The sequence below is a fragment of the Haliotis rubra genome, unplaced genomic scaffold, assembly GCF_003918875.1.
Source record: "Haliotis rubra isolate DU_JTF1 unplaced genomic scaffold, ASM391887v1 Scf223, whole genome shotgun sequence".
Lineage (NCBI taxonomy): Eukaryota > Metazoa > Mollusca > Gastropoda > Lepetellida > Haliotidae > Haliotis > Haliotis rubra.
Genome location: NW_025766259.1, coordinates 558,506 through 582,452, shown reverse-complemented (window position 1 = coordinate 582,452; position 23,947 = coordinate 558,506). Strand labels below are relative to the sequence as shown.

At 43.0% G+C, this 23,947-nt stretch overlaps 1 protein-coding gene across 1 annotated transcript in view; it reads right to left on the bottom strand.

Moving 5' to 3' along the window:
• Positions 1-10,722: 10,722 nt before the first annotated feature.
• Positions 10,723-23,947, bottom strand: part of LOC124277538 (protein flp-like) — a 50,630-nt gene continuing 37,405 nt past the window's right edge. The window contains exons 2-5 of the mRNA XM_046713247.1: positions 19,437-19,616; positions 17,480-17,737; positions 12,412-12,638; positions 10,723-11,830 (exon numbers count right to left, since the gene is read on the bottom strand). Coding sequence (XP_046569203.1) covers positions 11,100-11,830; positions 12,412-12,638; positions 17,480-17,737; positions 19,437-19,616 — 1,396 coding nt within the window. The 3' untranslated portion in view covers positions 10,723-11,099. The remainder of the gene's footprint in view (positions 11,831-12,411; positions 12,639-17,479; positions 17,738-19,436; positions 19,617-23,947) is intronic.

The following is a 23,947-nucleotide window of genomic DNA, read 5'->3' as shown; positions in this document are numbered from 1 at the left end:
TAACTCAAAAGTAGGGATCGATGCTCATGCTGTTGATCACTGGATTGTCTGGTCCAGACTCCATTGGTCCAGACCGCCGCCATATAGCTGGAATATTGCTGAGTGCGGCGTGAAACAACAAGCTATATGATCGAGGATTGTTATATATAAATGACACGCCTATATATTGGTAATCGTATTTGTAAAACACCGTTTCCTATCATCAAAGAATTAAGGGAAGGGTATTGAGAGTAGCATGCGCATCACAGAACTCCGTGGCCTCTTTTGTTGTTGAGGAACATTATATTGTACACACCTGGGTGCGAACTGTCTGTACTATACTACCCACCAAAAGTTTAGACTCACTTAAAGCACTCACTATATGGGATGTATATATGTATGGTTACATATGCGGATGAATTGCACGAGGATCATGCATCAAATTGCTGTAAAGCATGTGCATGTGAACAGCTGCGTTTTGGTGTAAAGTTTTGTTACGAATTTTCACTGAGTTTCATCATTTATTGAACTCATGACAATAATCTTTTCAACGTTACAAATGTGTTTTACAATACATCAGTTCATGTGTAAACAGTACCTTTAAACAGCAAAATAAACGCAAGTCTGGCTTTTTGTCAAGTTTGTGAATAGAAGACAACCAAAATCATGTCCCATCATTTATTCTATAGACAACACTGTCAACTTAACAGCTGAAAGTTGCTGTTGACATTGAATTGCAATAAGTTCTTATTGATCAAGTCCGTCAAATGGAGATACCCCTGAACGCGAAAAGTGACAGTCTCTTTAGTCGCGTGTATGGCCACCTTGAGCTTGCACACAGGCCGTGCAACGTGGCCTCATTGAGTTCATTAGAGTCTGAAAGAATGCCTGAGTCAATTGGTTCCGCTCAAACACCAATCTCTATTCCAATTGTGCAAGTGTGAGTGGCTGTCTACCTGCACCAGTCCTCCGTCCAATTTCGTCCCACAATGTTCAATGGGAGCCATATACGGGGAAAGAGATGGCCATGGAAAAACGTTAATGTTGTTTTGAGCCAGATAATCCATCGACACCCCTGCAGTGGGAGGGATGCAAACGTCGCTGGCGTTGTTGGCGTGTCAAAATTGGCCCCACATATGGCCATCGGCAGTGGATTCCAGCAGCCCGAAGACGACGCCTAATCGTATCGCTGGACACTGCTCCCCTTGACCCATGAACTAAGGCGGCTGTTACTGTTGGTGCTTGAGTTCGGTTCCTTAGATGAGTGATCCGGATGAACCGATCTTGCGCATGAGATGTCACTCGTTGCCGTCTGGTACGGGGACGATCAGCAGCAACCCCGGTTTGCTGATGACGTTGGGCAAGTCGTGTAATGGTGGTAAGATGACAGCCCAATTGTCTAGCTACAGCGGTTGCAGAGCTACCTCCGTGCAACTTTCCAATGGCCATTCCTCTCTGCTCAGTCGTTAGTCTAGGCATCGTTTGTGTGGCGTGTACATCTCCTAGTATCAATACTGAACTGTTTCTTGACACAAACCTTTATAAAGGTTACCTCAGAGTGAAATGCATGCTATTCATCCAGAACCGTCGATGCACGTGCTAAAATTATGGTTTTACTGCACTGTTGGTGTGTTTGTGCGAATGGTTCGTATTGACGTCAAATTGCATGACATCATCTCATCTTGGATCATTACGTCACTTTACCATGAACGTTCCATAAACATGAACGCTTACCTTCATGAGATCTCATTTTTCGAAACATGCGTTTCTTTTGCTGTTCAGTATAGTTTAGAACAGTCGACTGAAGAACGTGGTTACATTTACACTAGTGAGTCTAAAGTTTTGATGGGTAGTATAATATTAATTTGGATAGATGTATACATATATCGAATAACCTCTGCTTTGTGTTACGGATTAAAAACCTTAAGTAATCACTTCCATTTCTGAAACATGAAATACTCATTCATTAAAAAAGCAGTAGGTTCAGATGACAGAGTGTTAAAATGATTTAAAACCAAAGAAACAAATCTGTCTAAGCCATTCGAGAGCCTGTCCAGATTACATCATATTTTTCAGATGACGAGACAAAATCTAAAACACAGACCCATACATGATATTGGGACCCAAAACTGTTTCTAAGGAAAATATATATCATCAACCTCAAGGCAGCACTTCTGAGTTTATGTCTTATGTTGTTTTGCCCAGGGCATCTAATTAGATAATGTTCGATATTTTCAGGCGTCTCCAAATTGCCAAGATAATTGCTTCATTGTCATGTTCATCTACCCATCTCAATGCTTGCAAAATGGACAAAGTTCAGCTGCAAAAACAGAAAGATAACCAGGGAATCTGAACACCTTAGCGATCGATAAATTGGGTATCCAAAAAGCCCAGCAGTGCAATCATTGGATGGTTCTTTCGATGCATCAGTGTATATATGTGTGAAATTAAAATAATTTTCAGACAGAAAGTCTTGAGTTATCACTTTTATTATCTTTTGGTCCATTCTCTTATTCACGATTAACTGAGTTCAGAATTCAATCCCGGCTTCAGCAGAAGCCACGGAGGTGTGACAGGCGGAGCAGAAGGATCAACTGGGTTACAGTTGTAAAGACCATGTTGATCAGCTAATCTCTGTATATTCAAGCCAAAGGGTAATTTGCCATGAGTCACACATGAAATATTCCACACAGTCATTAACAATCTCAGTTCAATCAAGCTTATTAAGATGACATTTAGCCGCCTACATATACACCTGGCAACCATAGTCAAGTCTGGACAAGATAAGGGCCTTGTACAGCAATAACATAGTTGACTTATCAGCACTCGACTTTGCTTTTGAAATACACTTTAATAGATTGATGATCTTGTAACATGTGTTATACAAATGTGTGATGTGGTGAGACCATGTTAATCTTTGATCAAAATACACACCAAGAAATTTGAACACTGACACCATTTCCAGTTTATGGTGTCCAAGAGTTAGATTGATATCATGAGGGATCTTACGTCTTGTGATCATCATTGCCACTGATTTTGATTTTGAAATATTAAACCCCATTTTGAACACCATGTACTGACTTTACTTAAGCAGTTTTGTATAGATTCTAAGACAAACTGAAAATTACCAAAGCGTCTCCAAAACGATCCGTCATCAGCAAAGTGTGCTGCATTTATGTTTAGAGGCAGGTCCTAGATAATGTCATTGATCATGATATTGAATAAAACTGGCCTTATTACACTTCCTTGTGGGGTACCATTTTCAATCATATGCACGCCTGACAGTTCTTGACTTATGCGAACTTGAATGGTTCTTTCGGACAAAATGACCATATCCACTTGAACATGTTGCCTCTAATTCCAAGTTTCCACAATTTAAAAAGCAAACCATTTCTCCAAATCATGTCATAAGCCTTTTCGATATCAAGGAATACACACAACATGTATTCCTGGTTGCATAAAGCTTTCTGTGCTTCAGTTTCCAGACGAACATGCTGATCTATACATGAACGCCCCTTTCTGAATCCTGACTGGATGTGGGTAAGAAGCTCATTTCGTTCAAGATAATAGTTCAGGCGATTAGTAACTATTCTCTCCATGATTTTACATAAATTAGAAGTGAGAGCAATCGGTCTATATGATGCAGGAAGCGATGGATCTTTTCCTGGTTTGGGCACTGGAACTACTATTGCATGTCTCCATGTCCTAGGTAAGGATCCAGAACACCAACTTAAGTTCAACAGTTCCCGAATAACAGCTAGAGAAGAATCTGGCATATGCTTAAACATTTCATAGCACAACTCATCCTCACCTGGTGCCGAATTATGTGTTCTTGATATGGCTGCCTTAAGTTCATCATGAGTGATAGCTGTATTGATTTCCAAGCTACTTTCCAACATGGCAGAAGACATTTCAGGCATAAAGTTTGTTTCAAAGACTTGTTTATATTCTCTGAATTCATGACAATAATTTTCAGAACTCCTAACAGATTTAAATTGTTTAACAAAAGCATTTACTTTCTGACTTTTTTATATGAGTTCTCCAGCTTCTCCCATTACCGGTAAAAGTGAACGAATATTATTTCCACTGATCGTTTTCACCTTGGACCAGATACCAGTTAATGATGTAAATCTATTAATATTAGAAATATATTCCCTCCAGCTCAATCGTTTTGTACTCCGTACAATACGTTGGAACGTAGCTCGTTTCTTACGAAAATCAGCCAAATCACATGGCAATGACGAGTGGCGAACCTTATTATATACCTTTTTCCTTGCGATATTGGCTTTTTCACAGCTGTCATTCCACCAGGACTTTGGCGGTAATGCCGCTTTCTTAACAGACAATATTTCAGTGGACTCTTCTGCAATTGTTATTAATTGTGTTGTGATATTTTCATTAGACATATTAACATCACCATTTATAAGATCGGATGTAATATGTTCAGCACACAGACTAGAAAAAGTGCCCAATTAGCCTTGTTGAATTCCACCGAGGGACATTATCACAAGAATCACGATATGGTCGAACCTGAATTTCAGTAAAAACAGGAAAATGGTCACTACCTAACGCATCTTCCTGTAATACATCCCAGTTACACTTACTGGCTATGTGTGATGATATCACTGATAGATCTAAAGGAGAAAAAGCCCATTTGCCAAGATCCATGCGGGTCATTTTATCATCGTTTGAAAGGACAAGATCTGCTTCATCTAAAAATTGTTCAACAATCTGACCATTATATTCCGTCTTGTAGCTTCCCCAAAACATACACTAAGCAGCAAAAGAAACGTCAGTTTGGAATTTTCCTTCGCAGAAACGGATAACTGTAAACTCATTTAATGTGTTTGATTGTATATTTTTGACATCATCTCCAACTTTACCTGAGCAAAGACATTCCTTCCCAAACTCAGAATGGAACCCAGGAAATGGTCTCAAAAACGCAACCTGATCTCGGAGATGGTACGGTGTTCTTCATATTTTCCATGCAACTCATGCTGCACGTGCTGTTCACAAGGACCAGCCCTATAAAATGCACCCCCAAACCTGGCTGAAACATTCACATTACAACGTCAGCAGGATGCCGCGACTCACAACAGCTCAGAGGAACCAGGCGCTAGGAAGACTTGAAGCTGGCCACACTGCACAAGCCGTTGCCAATCACTTCCAGGTCAACGTTCGGACCATCTACAGGCTGCAGCAACGTTTCCGGGCCACCAACACCACAAATGATCGCCCCCGTACTGGCAGACCAAGGGTGACCACAAGACGACAAGACCGCCATGTTGTGCGACAGCATGTACAGAATCCCTTCATGCAGGCAGCCGAAACAGCACGCCAGACAGTAGGAACACACGGAAGACCAATCAGCACTGATACAGTACGCCGACGTCTTAACAGCGGGAACCCCCATTGCCGTAGACCTTACCGTGGACCTATCCTCACCCCTCGTCATCGGCGTGAACGTCTACAGTTTGCCCTACAATACCAAAACTGGCGATACAGGCAATGGAGAACTGTTCTGTTCACAGATGAGAGTCGGTACTGCGTATCAACTGCAGATGGCAGAACAAGAATATGGTGACGACGCGGCCAGCGTTACTCAGACCAATGTGTTATGGAAACAGACTCATGGGGAGATGCAAGCATCATGGTATGGGGTTGAATAGGCCTGAACCAGAGAGTGGGTCCTGTGGTGTTCCAGAACCTTGGTCCAGGGAGAGGAGGCGGCATCACAGCGGTGCGCTACATCGACCAAGCTCTCAGACCCCACGTCATACCACATTTCGCACGTCACCGGAACAACATTTTCCAGCATGATAACGCCCGGGCCCATACTGTCAGAGTTACACGGGATTTCCTACAGCAGAACGGTGTCAACATTAACATTTTCCAGCATGCAGTGGCCAGCCCTTAGTCCTGATTTAAACCCAATTGAACATCTTTGGGATGAAATTCAGAGGAGACTAAATAATGTCATACCAAGGCCGAACACAGCCGATTTATTGCGCCAGGTGTGGTTCCAGGTGCCAATGGCCTTCATCAATCGATTGGTGCACTCCATGCATAGACGCTGTGCTGCAGTTATTGCCGCTCGTGGTGGTCACACTAGATATTGAAGTCAAGAGTCTGAATGGACTGCAAACGTTTATGTAATGTCGTGAAATTGTGCTGAGCTATTCATTGATGTGTCAAGATATGATACACACAAAATGTTTTTGATCCGCTAATTATGTCCATTTATGTAATCATTTGATTACAGTGCCTATCTTATTTTGAATTCGGACTGACGGTTTCTTTGCTGCTGAGTATATAATGGCTGTTAAAGTCCCTACATATAAAATATGGGCCTCCATTGGGATCAATTAATTTCAGATACTCATCTACGTTTGGCTTACCTGTATTATACATATTAACAATAGTAATGGCTTTATCTTCCTCATAGTGATTTTTTACTGCGTTAGCCTCTTACACTGTATTTGGTAATTCGTGAACCTGATACGACAAATCAGTCTTAATAAATATAGCACAACCACCTCTCCGAGGATTTTTAGTATTCGGATTGCCGGTTAGTCTGTCCTGACGTAGACCAAGATAGCCGTTAATTCTAAAATGACTCTCTGGCCAAAGAAAAGTTCCCTGTACACAAATAATATCCGGCAGTGGTGACCTATTTGATAGAAAATGCTTTAAATTATCCCCATGTGCAATAAGACTTTGTGCATTCCATTGCATTATGGTCAGGAATATTAAAGCTTTATCCATCATTCATCTCAACATGTACCTCACTCAACAGATTACTAGGAATGTATTTTTGCCGCCGACATACATTTGTTCTGTTCTATATGCATGGTTGCTTCCCGTAGGTGTAACAGGATCCAAGGTCGTTTGTTCCAATGAGAGATGTTCTTTGATTGTAATCATTGATATGTCAGCAGGGTACCCTTGCTTGAATTGGTCTTAAACCCGTGTAGCAAGGAGTGGAGCCTTCCAACAGATGACATTCAGCTCTGTGATGACGTCGACAAGACGCCTAAACTCGGATTAGAAGGTGTATGCTTCAGAACCCATCAGACGCCTTTTGGCATTTTTGGCCGCTAGATTGCTGTCCATTGTGGGACTGAACAATTTCAATTGAGATAGCAACAGCCTCAGTAACCTTTTATTTGTGCACTCCAAGACTTGTCATCTGTTTTTACCCTCCTTCATCGTCATTCTTGAAGCAAACTCACTCACTCACTCTCTCATTGAAACCGGCACAGATGTATATTCTAAGCCATTCTTTACTCTGATGACGTTCTTATGGATCTTATGGCGAAATAGCTTTTTCAAAGTATACGAATGAACCACTCAAAATCAGATACAACACCAGGTGTTCGGGAAAGTGGGTGTGATTGTCCTGTCCTCACGGTCTTACCCATGATTAGATCATTCTCCATAGTATTTATGTCTCGATAATCTCCTGGGTATACGTTCCGATGATTCTCCATTAGTACCCTGGATGCATCTACAGCGCGGTTCGATAATTGTATTAGAGTTGGGGTTGGTGTGTGCGGGCTCGGTAGTAAGTAGGGTTGCGGTTTGTGTGTGTGGGTGGGGGGTTGGGGGGGATAATGTACTTCGCACTACACATGACTATTTGGTTTTCCAATATGTGGGATCCTTTTAATCATGCACAGAAACAATGGAAGACGTAGCAATTGTATTCGTGATTACAGGTGAGTTGTTTATAAGTCCTATGATTATTTTATCATAGTCTTTCAAATACATTTATATTATAACAAGGATTTAAAATATCATAAACAGGTTCATTCAAAGTTCATTCACACATTAGCATAACAATGTTCTGTTTCATTGTTTCGTTTAACACATGAGACACCAATAATAACAGAGTCACGTTTTCAATAACACGTACAAGGATATCAATCATTGTTAACGTAATCAATAAAGGGTTTGGCCTCACGTCCGAAAACACAATATGCCATGATGGACAGATATCAATAAGGGGTTTGGGCTCACGTCCGTAAATCCACACACGTACTTGTCTGCCATGATGGACAGATATCAATAAGGGTTTTGGGCTCACGTCCGTAAATCCACACACGTACTTGTCTGCCATGATGGACAGATATCAATAAGGGGTTTGGGCTCACGTCCGTAAACCCACACACGTACTTGTCTGCCATGATGGACAGATACAATAACGATGTACTTGTCTGCCATGATGGAAGATATCAATAAGGGGTTTGGGCTCACCCACACGTACTTGTCTGCCATGATGGACAGATATCAATAAGGGTTTATATCAACACACACGTACTTGTCTGTATGGACAGATACCTGTACCTGTCTGTTCCGGTACGACGGCCAGGTCATAAAGGCCTCCGACAGGGAATAAATGATTATTAACTTTAGATATGTTCTACCAGATGTGAAAAAGATTGAAATTTCCAAATTTTCCACAAATTGTAAAACTGCATTTTCTAATGACCTTCGAGCGAGTGAGTGTATCTATGTTGCTGAGTGTCTGTGTGTGAGAGTGTACTTACTTACTTACTTTACTTACTTGCTTTACTTACTTACTTACTCTACCAGTCTAAGGTTGTCAGTTGATCGGCGATGTCAAATACAAGGCTGGGTTATAATCTAGGTAGGTAGGTAGGTAGGTACGTACGTAGGTATGTATGTATGCATGCATATTTCAATATCAACTCAGGATATGCGTCAGGATAAGCTTTGTGGAAACAGAGACAATATTTGTCGTCGGTGATACTGTGGTAGCATCGATCCTTCCACCCAAGCTCATCTACAACAACTCATCAGTTTATTATGGGGTATGTTTTATTTCTAAATGAACAGGGTGACTGACAAACCATAACAGCTGTTAAAACATGATAGATGCAAGCGTAACAATACGTATGTACAAGAAATGCGCGGTAGTAGGTGCGACAAAAATGTATATAAATTCATATACTGAAGACATAAAGTTAAGCATAATGAATATGTCTTTGGAAATACGTTTTGTTTAGTAGACTGAGACCACAATTTCAAAATTTCATAACGTTTTGCTCTATATATACAGACATTCAATATGGCATCGTTCACTACTCCGAAGTGTGATATATACACATGAGAAAAGCTGAAAAAAGATGTACATAACTCATTATCTCGAACTCTTCGAGAGAACCGGAGTTCGAGTAAGAGATAGTTGTCAAGTCATTTCCGAGTACAACCAAGCGAAGGATAAATGAACAGTATTATATCAAATTATTATTATGCATATATCCACAATAACTGACCTTCAAGATATCTTTGAGTTGTATGCTAATTGTCAATAGATATGTATCTCGAGTAAACCTCGAGAAAAACATGACGTCGAGATGTGGAAACGAGGTCATAACAGCAACATGATGAAGATATTAACAAAATCATACTTTTTCAGGCATATTCTTTTCGAATAGGCTAAATTCTTATGACAGTTGATGAAGATGTTTTTCCACTTGTACGTTCCCTGTATCGTCGAGTGAGTTTGTTACAACACCGCTTTGGACAGAGGTCGACCATGGCGTCTCAGCTTCATGTTGGGGGATAGTGAGTATTGTTTTACGCCGCTTTAGTAATATTCAAGCAACATCACGGCGAGGGACACCAGAAATAGATTTCACACATTGTACCCATGTTGGGAACCGAACCCGGGTCTCTGGCGTAACGAGCGGACGCTTTAACGATCAGGTTTTCCCACCGGCAAAAATCTGGGAATCGAGCCCAGGTGAGTCGTCCTATCAAGGGTTAGAATGGTCATATATACTCCGCCTGGTCTTGGATGTCTAGACTAAGTCTATTTTGTCCATTATAATTCCACGTGACACGAATGTTCAGGGCCTTGTTCCTCAAAGCGATCGTAGCGCTACGATGATCGTAACTCCCATCCTTTAACATAGACTTACGACTGTCGTAGCACTCCGGTCGTTTTGAGGAACGGGGCCCTTGTTGCCAGTTGAGCAGGGCCATCCCAATTTACAAAGACATATATAGTTATTGAGGTGGTTATAAAATATATCTTTTATGACTTAAGTAAGAAATTTGGGGACACTCGCATTTAACGCATCGAACTACTATTCGACGATGTAAAAGTCGGTTTGAACATTATTTTCATTGTACTGCGGTGTGAAAACTTACCATGGAAAAATACCTAACGTGATTGGTACAAGTTTACAACTCTGATGTTACCAACGAACATGAATATTGGTGCTGACAGACTAAAGTTCATTAGGATCCTGGCCCTGATAAGAGGCGCAACTCTTTCCACAGATATTTTGACGGTGAAGCCACCACTGGGAGCATCTCAAGTATTTTAAACATTGTTTGTGAGCATACGTACGGCTAATGGAGAAAGTACTAGATACACAGGGCTGTAAGTACTGTAAGTACTGTAAAGTCCAACGGGCCAGAGCCCCGTCTGTCCGATATATGTGCGTGTATACGAGTTTCCCCTCACCCGGATTCAGCCTTGCATATGCAAACACAGTAATGTGTATTTGTTGAGACTGGTGTATCTAATACACTTTCATATGTCTCTCAAAAATAGCGACTTTGTGACTTGTGACTCCTTCCAGAGAAAATAATATCATTGTTGATCAGCGCAACCCAACCACCGCCAGCCAGACAACCATACCACATCCCAACCTATATGTATCCTGACTCCAGCATTCGACCCCATTTTACCCAGCCCCATTCAAAAGACATCTTTGTTTCCTCCATCATTTCTGATTCTCATATCACCCTATCCCCATTTATGCCATTCCTGCATCTGAAACCATCCCAATCATCCCATCTTTATCCGCGTGCCAGCATATGAGCCTATTTTACCAAATCCCTATCCTTATCCTCATCCTAATCCAACGCAACTCGTATTTATGTCCTCCATCCTTTCCAGACTTCATTCCAGCCTATCCCTATTTTTATGCCAATTCCACATATGAATCCATCTCACCTCATCCCAATCCCAAGCTACCCATCTGTATCCCCATTCCCACACTCGTTTCGACCACACCCACCACACCAACCCCTCCCTACCTCGACCCTCCTGATCCACCCCCTCGGGATAGGTACCTCACAGGTCAAACACACTGTCTGGGATAAAAATATAGACTTGTCAAGATTGTTACGATCAAAAGTACACGAGAAAACCTGCTCACTGATGAAATGGAGGATTGTGGGCAAGCAAACGTCCATGTTTGTAGCTTCTCCAAGGGGTAATAAGACCCCTTGCTGAACATGGTGCTGTTGTACTCGGTATCTATGGAGTATATTAAACCAGATATCCTGTTGTCTTTATTTTTCACGAATTCCACAATCTCTGGCTGGAACTGGTCGTCAGAATCGCTCATGAACCACAACGGGCCATAGAAGCGGCCGTGAAACATTGTCTCCGACTGCGGATATAGGTTCAGTTTCCCAAACCTCCCAAAGGTCATCCGCAGAGCGTCTTCCCCATCCTCCTTCAGCTCCACCCGTATTTCACCGAACCCTCTGTGGTAGTACGACCCCACGTAGTCCTGTGCTGGCCTGGCAGTGACGACGGTGGTGTCCGTGACGGTAGGGGGGCTGGCGGATTCGAACGCTTCCTTCCACGGAGCTGGGTAGGAACAGATGGTAGATGTGTTGAGCCAAGGGTCTTCTCCAAGCAGGATGTCAGCCGCGTAGCTCATGATGGCCCTGAGGGCGAGAGACTTGGTGTGCGTTTGGGGGCCGTTGACCACGGCGTATATGCCGACGTTCTTGTCTGGGAAGAGCCAGAGGCGCGATGAGTGTGTGATGATGCCTCCTGAGTGCCAGACCAGTTTAAAACCTAAATAAAAAGGAAACAATTTTAATTCAGCAAAGAAGCGTTATCCAGAACGCCGTTAGAAGGGCGACTCCACAAAGAGTAAGTGCATGAGTTTAGTTTTACGCCGCTTTTAACAATATTCCAGCATATCACGGTGGGAGACACCAGAAATGGGCTTCACACATTGTACCCATATGGGGAATCGAACCCGGGTCTTCGACGTGACGAGAGAACGCTTTAACCACTAGGCTACCCCACCGTCGACTCCGCAAAGAGGGCATTCCAAAAGATTCAGTTTCAGATCATTGATGAAAATACAAATGAATATCATATGCTTTCTGTAACAACACTCTTTATAACGGGGATAAATATTCGTCTAATGAGGACCTACCTTCTACCTCTGTCATTCGTCTAATGAGGACCTACCTCTGTACATTCGTCTGATGAGGACCTACCTCTGTACATTGAGGACCTACCTCTATGCATTCGTCTAATGAGGACGTTCTGTCTGAGGACCTACCTCTGTACATTCGTCTAATGAGGACCTACCTCTGTACAGTCTAGATGAGGACCTCACCCAAGCCATGTCTAATAGGACCTACATGTCTGGTACATCTGGACATCTCCAACAGGAAACGTTGGTCGCTTGAGGTTGTCCTGAAGGACCGGGGCAGCCATACCAGGCTCCTGGGTCTCGGCTATGACACGGGGGTCAAACACCTGGTCACCCTGCTCGGACTTGCCGTTGTTTAAAAGCATCTGCACCCACTTGGCCATGTCCGCCGCTGTGGAATACAAGGACCCCGCTGGACCGCACGGATGAACAGCGCTGAAGAAAAAGTGAAAGAAGTATCGTAAAATATTCTATGCTCATTGGATGCGCTCTTTCCATCTGGTTATATTTGATTCATGATTGTCAGCTTGTTTTGGGCTTGTTGTTTTTCGTATTTTGCATTATTTCTGTTTATCGCCGCACTCAGCATTTCTCCAGCTATATGGCGGCGGTCTGTAAATAATCGAATCTGGACCAGACAATCCAGTGATGAACAGCATGATCGTCGATCTACGCAATTGGGATACGATAACGAGTCAACCAAGTCAGCGAGCCTGACCACCCGATCCGGTTAGTCGCCTCTTACCACAAACATCAGTTTTGCAAAACATCCAGCTGCGATTTCATTCACAATAACGAGTCATGTAGCCGTGTGATTTACGAGTGAGTGAGTGATTCGGCGAACATGGAATCAAATCCAGTACTCGGCCTGAGCATTGGTATATCAACATTTTATCCGTGTTTTCGTGGGTTCGTCTGAGACCTAAGGTGTCCTCTTAAACCAGCCTTCAAGCTGTGCCTTCATACTTGCTCTGCCATTTTTGCATTTTCAACACAAGTATTTACAACTTCGTTATATACCTACAAAGGCACTGGGGCGGTGGGGTAGCCTAGTGGTTAAAGCGTTCGCTCGCCACCACGCTGAAGACCCGGGTTCGATTCCCCACATGGGTACAATGTGTGAAGCCCATTTCTGGTCTCCCCCGCCCCGATATTGCTGGAATATTGCTAAAAGCAGCGTAAAACCATACTCACTCACTCACAAAGGCACTAATGCTGTTTTTGCACCCATAATGGCACTGCAGGACTTCCAGGAACCCTACAAGACTTGGTGCAGTCTTGAATAAGACGTCAATACCAATTCTCGTGGCACCTCCTGCATGGGCAGTCCTAACCGATTTCTCAGCTTCTTCTACGTGTTTTTATAACACTCTGTCTGGTGTCGTGTTCCGTTACTTCCGGAAACACGGCGTGAATAATTCTGCCTCGTTAAGCCTCCCACGCCAATGTAATTTTGATGTATTCGACTCAGGAATTTCGTGCAGCTAATTGTCAGTTTTTCGTGCAATATCCGGAGAAGAGCTGATGATATCTATTTCTGCCGTCGATCCCTTTTGTGGCTAATCATTTTTGGGAAATGTATCGCGAGAAAATATGCTTAATAGTTTTATTGGTGTCTCGGGTTCTGCGTAACGTTTCACGAAAACATTGGGGTTATTTTTGGTTTGAGATAATGCTGTATTTGTGTAAGGAATAATGATGGAGTCCTTAACGGATTCCCGGAGGAATAGGTCCCCTGTAGCGTATACCTGAGTCGACAAATGGGGATTGGGTGGTTAATTTATCGCGATGGTGCAGATTACTGGTGGTTTCGGTCAAAGGTTTCACTGATCGATCTTGAATATTTATAGACCGCACGGGTGAGTGAGTTTAGTCTTACGCCACACAATTTAGTCTTACGCCTCTATGGCCTATGCCAGCGGCCTCAATTACCTGAGTGAGTGGGTTAGTTTAGTTCTACACCGCACTCAGCAATATGCCAGCTATATGGCGTCTGTCTGTATTTAATCGAGTCTGGACCAGACATTCCAGTGATCAACAGCATGAACATCGATATACGCAATTGGGATACGATGACATGTGTCAACCAAGTCAGCGAGCCTGACCACCGGATCCCGTTAGTCGCCTCTTACGACAAGCATGGATTGCTGAAGACCAATTCTTGCCCGGATCTTCACGGGTTTACAGACCGCTGGGATATGTATGGGATATGGATGGGATATAGAAGTTTAGTTTCCTGGCTGCTGCATGAAAACTCACTCACTGTACCCGCTCACTCACTCACCCTACCCGTAAAGATCCGGGTATCGTATTGCTGGAAAATTGCTGAGTACGATGTTAATCAAAAGACACATGCAAAATGCATAATATACAAACCTAATAAATGACTACAACTTTACTTTGCTTTTAGGGAATATTGACAACAAATTTAATTGGCATACAATGACGTTCCTATTCGTAGCTCAACATATATACCATCTGTGACAACTAGCGGCAGTAACAATGGGATACATACAGCAGTTTAGTTTCGTGTGTAATAGTGTCTGCACTGTGTAAACTTTGGCAACTCACTGCAATATATGGGATACAGACAGTTTAGTTTCGTGTGTAATAGTGTCTGCACTGTGTAAACTTTGGCAACTCACTGCAATATATGGGATACAGACAGTTTAGTTTCGTGTGTAATAGTGTCTGCACTGTGTAAACTTTGGCAACTCACTGCAATATATGGGATACAGACAGTTTAGTTTCGTGTTTAATAGTGTCTGTACTGTGTAAACATTTTGGCAACTCACTGCAATATATGGGATACAGACAGTTTAGTTTCGTGTGTAATAGTGTCTGCACTGTGTAAACTTTGGCAACTCACTGCAATATATGGGATCCAGACAGTTTAGTCTCGTGTGTAATAGTGTCTGCACTGTGTAAACTTTGGCAACTCACTGCAATATATGGGATACAGACAGTTTAGTCTCGTGTGTAATAGTGTCTGCACTGTGTAAACTTTGGCAACTCACTGCAATATATGGGATCCAGACAGTTTAGTTTCGTGTGTAATAGTGTCTGCACTGTGTAAACTTTGGCAACTCACTGCAATATATGGGATACAGACAGTTTAGTCTCGTGTGTAACTAGTGGATCTGCACTGTGTGTTTAAACTGCACTGTGTAAACTCAACTCGCAATATATGGGATCCAGACAGTTTAGTTTCGTGTTTAATAGTGTCTGCACTGTGTAAACTTTGGCAACTCACTGCAATATATGGGATACAGACAGTTTAGTCTCGTGTGTAATAGTGTCTGCACTGTGTAAACTTTGGCAACTCACTGCAATATATGGGATACAGACAGTTTAGTTTCGTGTGTAATAGTGTCTGTACTGTGTAAACTTGTCAACTCGTTGTAGCAATATATGGGATCCAGACAGTTTAGTTTCGTGTGTAATAGTGTCTGTACTGTGTAAACTTTGGCAACTCACTGCAATATAATGGGATCCAGACAGTTTAGGTGTAGTAATGGGATCAGACAGTTTAGTCTCGTGTGGGATAATAGTGTGTCTGCACTGTGTAAACTTTGGCAACTCACTGCAATATATGGGATCCAGACAGTTTAGTTTCGTGTGTAATAGTGTCTGCACTGTGTAAACTTTGGCAACTCACTGCAATATATGGGATCCAGACAGTTTAGTCTCGTGTGTAATAGTGTCTGCACTGTGTAAACTTTGGCAACTCACTGCAATATATGGGATCCAGACAGTTTAGTTTCGTGTTTAATGGTGTCTGTGTGTAATTTGGCAACTCACTGTGTGGGATGCAGACAGTTTAGTTTCGTGTGTAATACTGCACTGTGGCAACTCACTGCAATATATGGGATACAGACAGTTTAGTTTCGTGTGTAATAGTGTCTGCACTGTGTAAACTTTGGCAACTCACTGCAATATATGGGATTCAGACAGTTTAGTCTCGTGTGTAATAGTGTCTGTTCTGTGTAAACTTTGGCAACTCACTGCAATATATGGGATACAGACAGTTTAGTCTCGTGTGTAATAGTGTCTGCACTGTGTAAACTTTGGCAACTCACTGCAATATATGGGATCCAGACAGTTTAGTCTCGTGTGTAATAGTGTCTGCACTGTGTAAACTTTGGCAACTCACTGCAATATATGGGATCCAGACAGTTTAGTCTCGTGTGTAATAGTGTCTGCACTGTGTAAACTTTGGCAACTCACTGCAATATATGGGATCCAGACAGTTTAGTCTCGTGTGTAATAGTGTCTGCACTGTGTAAACTTTGGCAACTCACTGCAATATATGGGATACAGACAGTTTAGTCTCGTGTGTAATAGTGTCTGCACTGTGTAAACTTTGGCAACTCACTGCAATATATGGGATCCAGACAGTTTAGTCTCGTGTGTAATAGTGTCTGCACTGTGTAAACTTTGGCAACTCACTGCAATATATGGGATACAGACAGTTTAGTTTCGTGTGTAATAGTGACTGCACTGTGTAAACTTTGGCAACTCACTGCAATATATGGGATACAGACAGTTTAGTTTCGTGTGTAATAGTGTCTGCACTGTAAACTTTGGCAACTCACTGCAATATATGGGATACAGACAGTTTAGTTTCGTGTGTAATAGTGTCTGCACTGTGTAAACTTTGGCAACTCACTGCAATATATGGGATCCAGACAGTTTAGTTTCGTGTGTAATAGTGTCTGCACTGTGTAAACTTTGGCAACTCACTGCAATATATGGGATACAGACAGTTTAGTCTCGTGTGTAATAGTGTCTGCACTGTGTAAACTTTGGCAACTCACTGCAATATATGGGATCCAGACAGTTTAGTTCGTGTGTGTGATAGTGTCTGCACTGTGTAAACTTTGGCAACTCACTGCAACTCACTGCATATGGGATACAGACAGTTTAGTCTCGTGTGTAATAGTGTCTGCACTGTGTAAACTTTGGCAACTCACTGCAATATATGGGATCCAGACAGTTTAGTCTCGTGTGTAATAGTGTCTGCACTGTGTAAACTTTGGCAACTCACTGCAATATATGGGATTCAGACAGTTTAGTTTCGTCTGTAATAGTGTCTTCACTGTGTAAACTTTGGCAACTCACTGCAATATATGGGATCCAGACAGTTTAGTTTTGCGCTTAATAGTGACTTTTCTCTGTAACCATGTGACAACTAGCGGCATCAAATGGGATCCAAAAGGTATAGATTACTTGCTTAATAGTGGCTATTTTGTGTGAATATATTTGTGACAACTCACTGCAGTAACATGGGATCCAGATTGGTGACTTTCCCGTGTTTGGTGGCGACTGGTAAAGCCATGTTCGAGAAATTGAAAAGTCTGTCGATGAATCCACTGCTGCTCATGTGGATGGGTCTAAGGATGTAGTCTTCCACCAGCGTCTCCCACGACTTCCCCGTCATCCGCTCGGCCACGTAGCCGGCTAGGGTGTACATGTAGTTGCTGTACATGAATTTGGTCCTAATGGGTTCAGTAGCCGGCATGTACTGGATCCTCCTGAAACAAACACCCGCCATATTAGCATACTGAAGCTTTATGAAATCATAATTTTCTTCTCATACAGTATTTGTGCAATCCCTAACGACTATATTCAACGTGTCACCGTTTACCGCTTGGGGGGTTTCGGTTCAGAAATGGCCTCGATGTTTATCGTCACTGAGACGACGCTGTGTTTGTCTGTATGTTTGTTTGTTAACAATGAGTGAGTTTTGTTTGACGCCGCTTTTCGAGCAATATCACGGCGGGGGACACCAAAAATGAGCTTCACACATTATACCCATTAGGGGAATCAAACCTCGGTCTTTGGAGTGACGAGCGAACGCTTTAACCAGTTGGCTGCCCCAAAGCCCCTATTGGTTAACTGACAAATCAGTGACCCATTTTGCCAAAGAGCAAATAGTCCCCGTTTTGGGGTAGAACATAACCCAAAATCTGGGCAAAATTTATCTCACAACGGGGATTCGATCGCAGAAAGGGTTCCGAGTCCGCAGACTCATATTTGCCAATTTCCGAGTAGATTACATCCCCTGTACCCAGACACATATCTGTCTCTCTATGGTGATTCTGGATAGAACAGGCGCTCAGTTTTAGGCCCACACTTGTCTACCTATGATTACGGCTAGAACAGGCCAGCAGTGTCCAAGCTTGTCGTAAGATTTGTCTGTTTGTCATTTAACGTCGCAGTCCAGTCATCAGCAGCATGAACATTAATCTACGCACCTGGGATACGATGACATGTGTCAACCAAGTCAGCGAGCCTGGCCACCCGATCCCGTTAGTCGCCTCTTACGACAAGCATGGGTCACTGAAGACCAATTCTAACTCGGATATTCACGGGTGCTTGTCGTAAGAGCATACCTAATGAGAGTGATGTTCGCAGTGTGACACCTTGTTCAACGTATCTTATCTTTACTCTTTCTATCGACCATTGGTTTCCCTGCCCTATGACTTACCCGACGCCACGATAGAGCTTAAATTGTGCTGACTGCGGTATAAACCCCCTCTCACACGTCAGCCGTCACATCTGTCTAGTTATACATCCCCATAACTCCAGCCAAGTCTGTGTTTTTAACACGTTTTCATGCCAAGAATGCCAATTACTTTATAAACATTCGAGCGGTGGTTTAAAAAAGTACATTGTACTGCAAATCTTGATATCCGCCAACACACGTCAGATTCGTTCATGTCTGGAGAGTTTTAATAAGTGGTCGTGATGGATGAATTAAAAGTCGGTGGTCTGTGTCTTGCGTTAGTTGTCGTATATCAGTTTATGGAAGGATAGAGTATTTGACCCAAAGGTGGAAATTTGGGGTACAAAAAGACTTTAAAAGATACTTGTTTACCTGGATGGCGCTCGGTATTATGAGGATGACTTATAATGACTCGGACGCATGTGCGCACACGCAAACGCAAACGCACACGTACACACAGAATGGGTGGAGGTGCCAGGTAGGTCGGCACACGCAAACTGTGAAGTGCAATATTCTTGAACGTACCACTATCTGATAACTAAGACTCAGTGCAGAGTTCAACTCAAATCAATCTTCGTAAATCCGAACGAACGTGTCTCCTGTATTCGTCCGGAATAAGGATTACCCTGATGGGTAAATATCCTTTTTAAGTGTTAGACGTTTAACACAGTAATCATCTGGGTAGAGTGAGGGGTGTTCATGATGTCCTACTTTCTTCTACTCACCTCACTACTTCCGATCTGTCGACATTCTCCGGGAATCCTACGACCAGAGCTTTGAAGTAGGCCGGTACTCCAACTCGATGGGACAGCAAGTCACGGAGACTCACGAGGTTCGTTCGGACATCGTCGGAAAGTTTGAAGGAGTCGCCGATGATGTCTCGAATAGGAGTGTCGAATGTCACACTGAAACAAACAAATATCAGTTTGACTCAAATCCTTAAAACACTTCGCATAATCTCCATAAAGGGTGGTAAGGGTGGAACAGTTTTCGCCCGAAATTGGTTGCGCAGAGTTACCTCCCTTTGGGGTGCCACAAGCTAACACTTGTGGGTTCATATTCAAGGTTTGTTGTCATAAGGTTTCTATCTTAGATGGCCTTTGTTTTTACTGTCATATCGCCAAAGATTTGTTGCTTAGAGATTTCAGAATAGTATCTATCCATAGTGGGGAAAAGGGCTGCGATGCGTCCTTGGATGCCACAATTCGCTGTGCAGAGTTGTCTCCCCTGGGCGAGACAGAATCACGTGTTCAAAGTTAGGCTCTCATCCTTTGGCTGAATAGCCTGGTGTTTCTAATGTTCATCGGCGATCTGCATCACCTCGACATTCCTCACAGAACCCAACCCAAACCCGAACGGCAGAGATGCATACATTGTTGATCGTGTCTGGGTCACGGACGTCTCTGTTATTGAGAATGAAAGACGTCCAGAAGATGAACAGTAAATATTAAGCTGTATAATATACATTGTATTGGTTTTAGTGTTCCACAAAATGTAGTGGAACAAAATGGGACCTCGATGTGATACCAATGGGGTCTCAAACGTTCGCTCTCCGATCCTTTTTTTCATATGGCGGCCCCACGACGGCCATATTGGACATGAATGTTTGCATATTACTCGGCGTAAAACCGTTTGTGCTGTATCACTCTCGACATTTTTGCAACAACGGCCATAATACATTTATGGTATGTGCTGACATATAGATTATACTTTATTGCGTGTTGCTTACTGATGCTGCTTTTGATCACTGGACTATCTGGTCCAGGCCACCGCCATATAGCTGGGATATTGCTGAGTGCGGCGTTAAACAACAAACTAGATTGATACTGATCCAGCAATAACCTTCACCTCATACCCCACACCCCGATAGGGCTAACACTTTGTATAGTTGATCCCATCTGTAGTATTAGTCATAATAATTGCTCAAAGAAATCCGATCCGATTTCAGACCAGGACATTGTTTCGTCAATAGTAAGGAGAGCAAAAGAGCCTTGTTGTTTCTATCTCTTAATGTATTTTATACCTTGATATGGACACTGGAATGGTTATAGGAACGCTAGTGGATTGAGTGTCTTCCTGGAGGGGGTAAAGTAGTTGGTCCGATCCACGACCGCGTCATACAAAAACGTTACAACATTACACCCTACAACAACGGTATGAAACTAGGACATAGGTCCGGCGACGTACAGTCGCTCCCACATCCACATTCACGCACACGCACGCACGCACACAAAACATTGCTTTCCAACTGTAAATTTTGAACGCGATTTACGCCCCATTTTATCTCACCCGAACCAAGAAAGAATTGCATGTGTGAGCGAAACACATTCCCGTCCCAATTTGCTGTTGAAAAATGACAGCGTAATTTGCACACGCACATGAACTGCACGTGTTCGCGTGTCGGAGGTGTACCCCTGTTTGAATATCGGTAGCTGCTATACGGTTGACGTCAAGTGAAAACTACCGCATCTACGTTTGATACAGACACTGCTGAGTCGACCTAAACGACTTATGTGCGCTCCTTAGCTCTCTGGTCCAAACAAACAGGTTCTGATACGGCTGTTAGCTCTCAGATGGCGATAGGACAGAGCATACAAAGCTATCACAGCGAAACGGTGTGCGCCGTCAACTTTAACAGAGAATATGTCTTAACTGTAGCCATCCAGCGTACATCTATCGTCACATAACACAATGCATAGTATCAACGACGTCAGAGACGCGCAATGACAGAGACAAGCATCTCCTTTACGTTATAACAGGTCAACCATGATGAAAGCTGCCTGACGTCAATGAAAGCCACGTGGTGTTTATTTAATGTTTTAGATACATGTTTGAAGTACGTTAAGAGCATTACGACTGTTCAGTATTCTTGTACATGGGTAAGCAACCCGCGAACACAAAGAAAATTAAACTGCTAAATGGATTGTAAGGGTGGTGTCAACAGTATGATACAACGTCTGAACGTCAGTGTAGTATGTTTTCCCCTGTACATTGTCGTATGATGATGGTGATGATGATGATGATGATGATGATGATGATGATGATGATGATGATGATTTCCCCCCGGTTTAAAACAGGTCCCCAGCAAAAGCCTCTAACTGTCGTAAGAAGTACCCGAAGCGTCAAATGGTCACACTCATACTAAATTTATCAATCACCGGATTGTCTGGTCTAATCTCGATTATTTACAGGACGTCGTTATATTGGACGCTTGCTGAGTGAGTCAAATACTCAGGCAACAACAAACACCCATGTTAAAGTTAGGCAGCTATGTACATGTATACACCTGAGTCCGTCTTTGAGGGCTACATCGACTACTGATGGGGAGATTCTGTATACGGACCAGATTATGGGTGATTGGAAATGTACAACCAGAGTGTGCTCTACAACAGTCAGAGATCGTTATCCTGCAGTCAGTGTACAACCAGAGTGCGCTCTACAACAGTCAGAGATCATTCTCCTGCAGTCAGTGTACAACCAGAGTGTGCTCTACAACAGTCAGAGATCGTTCTCCTGCAGTCAGTGTACAACCAGAGAGCGCTCTACAACAGTCAGTGTACAACCAGCGTGTGCTCTGCAACAGTCAGAGATTGTTCTCCTGCAGTCAGTGTACAACCAGCGTGTGCTCTACAACAGTCAGAGATCGTTCTCCTGCAGTCAGTGTACAACCAGAGTGTGCTCTACAACAGTCAGAGATCGTTCTCCTGCAGTCAGTGTACAACCAGAGTGTGCTCTACAACAGTCAGAGATCGTTCTCCTGCAGTCAGTGTACAACCAGAAAGCGCTCTACAACAGTCAGAGATCGTTCCCCTGCGGTCTGTGTACAACCAGAGAGCCCTCTACAACAGTCAGCGACCATTCTCCTGCAGTCAGTGTACAACCGGAGTGCGCTCTACAACAGTCACATGACGTCTACCTACAAATCTAAAATCTCCGCTATCAGCCCTCCGGTCAAACACACCCAAATAATCTCTCCGAATTGCCTTTTTTTATTCACATTTCATCGTCGACAGCTCTATATTCAATCCCCTCATAAGAAAGGCTCTCCCGGAAATGTTTGAGATTAATGAAAAAGATCGCATTTTGAATCATGTTGCCTCGGGAAATAGGCCAAGGGTACGTTATCGTCAACGAACAACCAAATGGGTGAGTGAGTTTAGTTTTACGCCGCTTTTAGTAATATTCCTGCAATATCACGACGGGGGACACCAGAAACGGGCTTCACACATTGTGCCCATGTGGGGAATCGAAGCCGGTCTTCGGCTTGACGAGCGAACGCTTTAACCACTAGGCTACACTCCGCCCAAACAAACTTGAACATTGATGGAGCACGATAGACCGAACAGAATGAAATGCTGACCCTTGCCTCAATAAGTTTACTATTTAACTCATGATTAACCCGAACGCGTAGATTTTAATGCAGTACCAATGCTACCGGTCCCTTTACCATCCTTGAATTTGGGGCGATGGGGTAGCCCTGTGGGTAAAGCGTTCGAAGATCCGGGTTTGAAGCCCATTTCTGGTGTACCCGCCGTTATATTGCTGGAATATCGCTAAAACTAAAGCTAAACTACGGCTGTTGTCATGAGGGTGTTAAATGATGCTCTCTGACACTAGATACGTTTGTCCTCGGAAAGGTGATCCTGCTTCTGGCGTCCCAGATAATGAATGCGTTTTCCCTTCGTTTTATTTACAAGGATATCGAATAATCACGCTGGTGTTAAACGTGTATGTTTCGTAAGACGATGAAGCATCTATACGTTAACGAAAGTTACACACAAATGACGTCGTATACAACGTGATATGACAAAACTGACTGCAACGGGGGGTCTTGTTGCAGTTACGTGATAAATGTGTCTGTTTTCGGTCATATTCAAAGTATTGTAAAACAGAGAGTTTACAAGTCTCAACGCGAATCACAGACTATCACGTTGATGATAAACGACATGCCTGTTAAATGACCCCGTCACTTTAAGGCCACGACAAACTTGGTTCAGGGCCTCTTGTTTCCTAACGTGAGTGAGTTTAGTTTTACGCTGCCTTTGGCAATATTCCAGCAATATCACGGATTCTTGAAGAATATTTGTTACCATGATCAAGATAAAGGTACCTTCATTCAATTACCTTTACGTAAACAAAATGGTCTCTATGCTACGATTGTGTTTGTTTCGTTTGACATTGTATTCTTTAACGCCGTTCAATATTCCAGTTATGACGGCGGTCTGTAGATAATCAT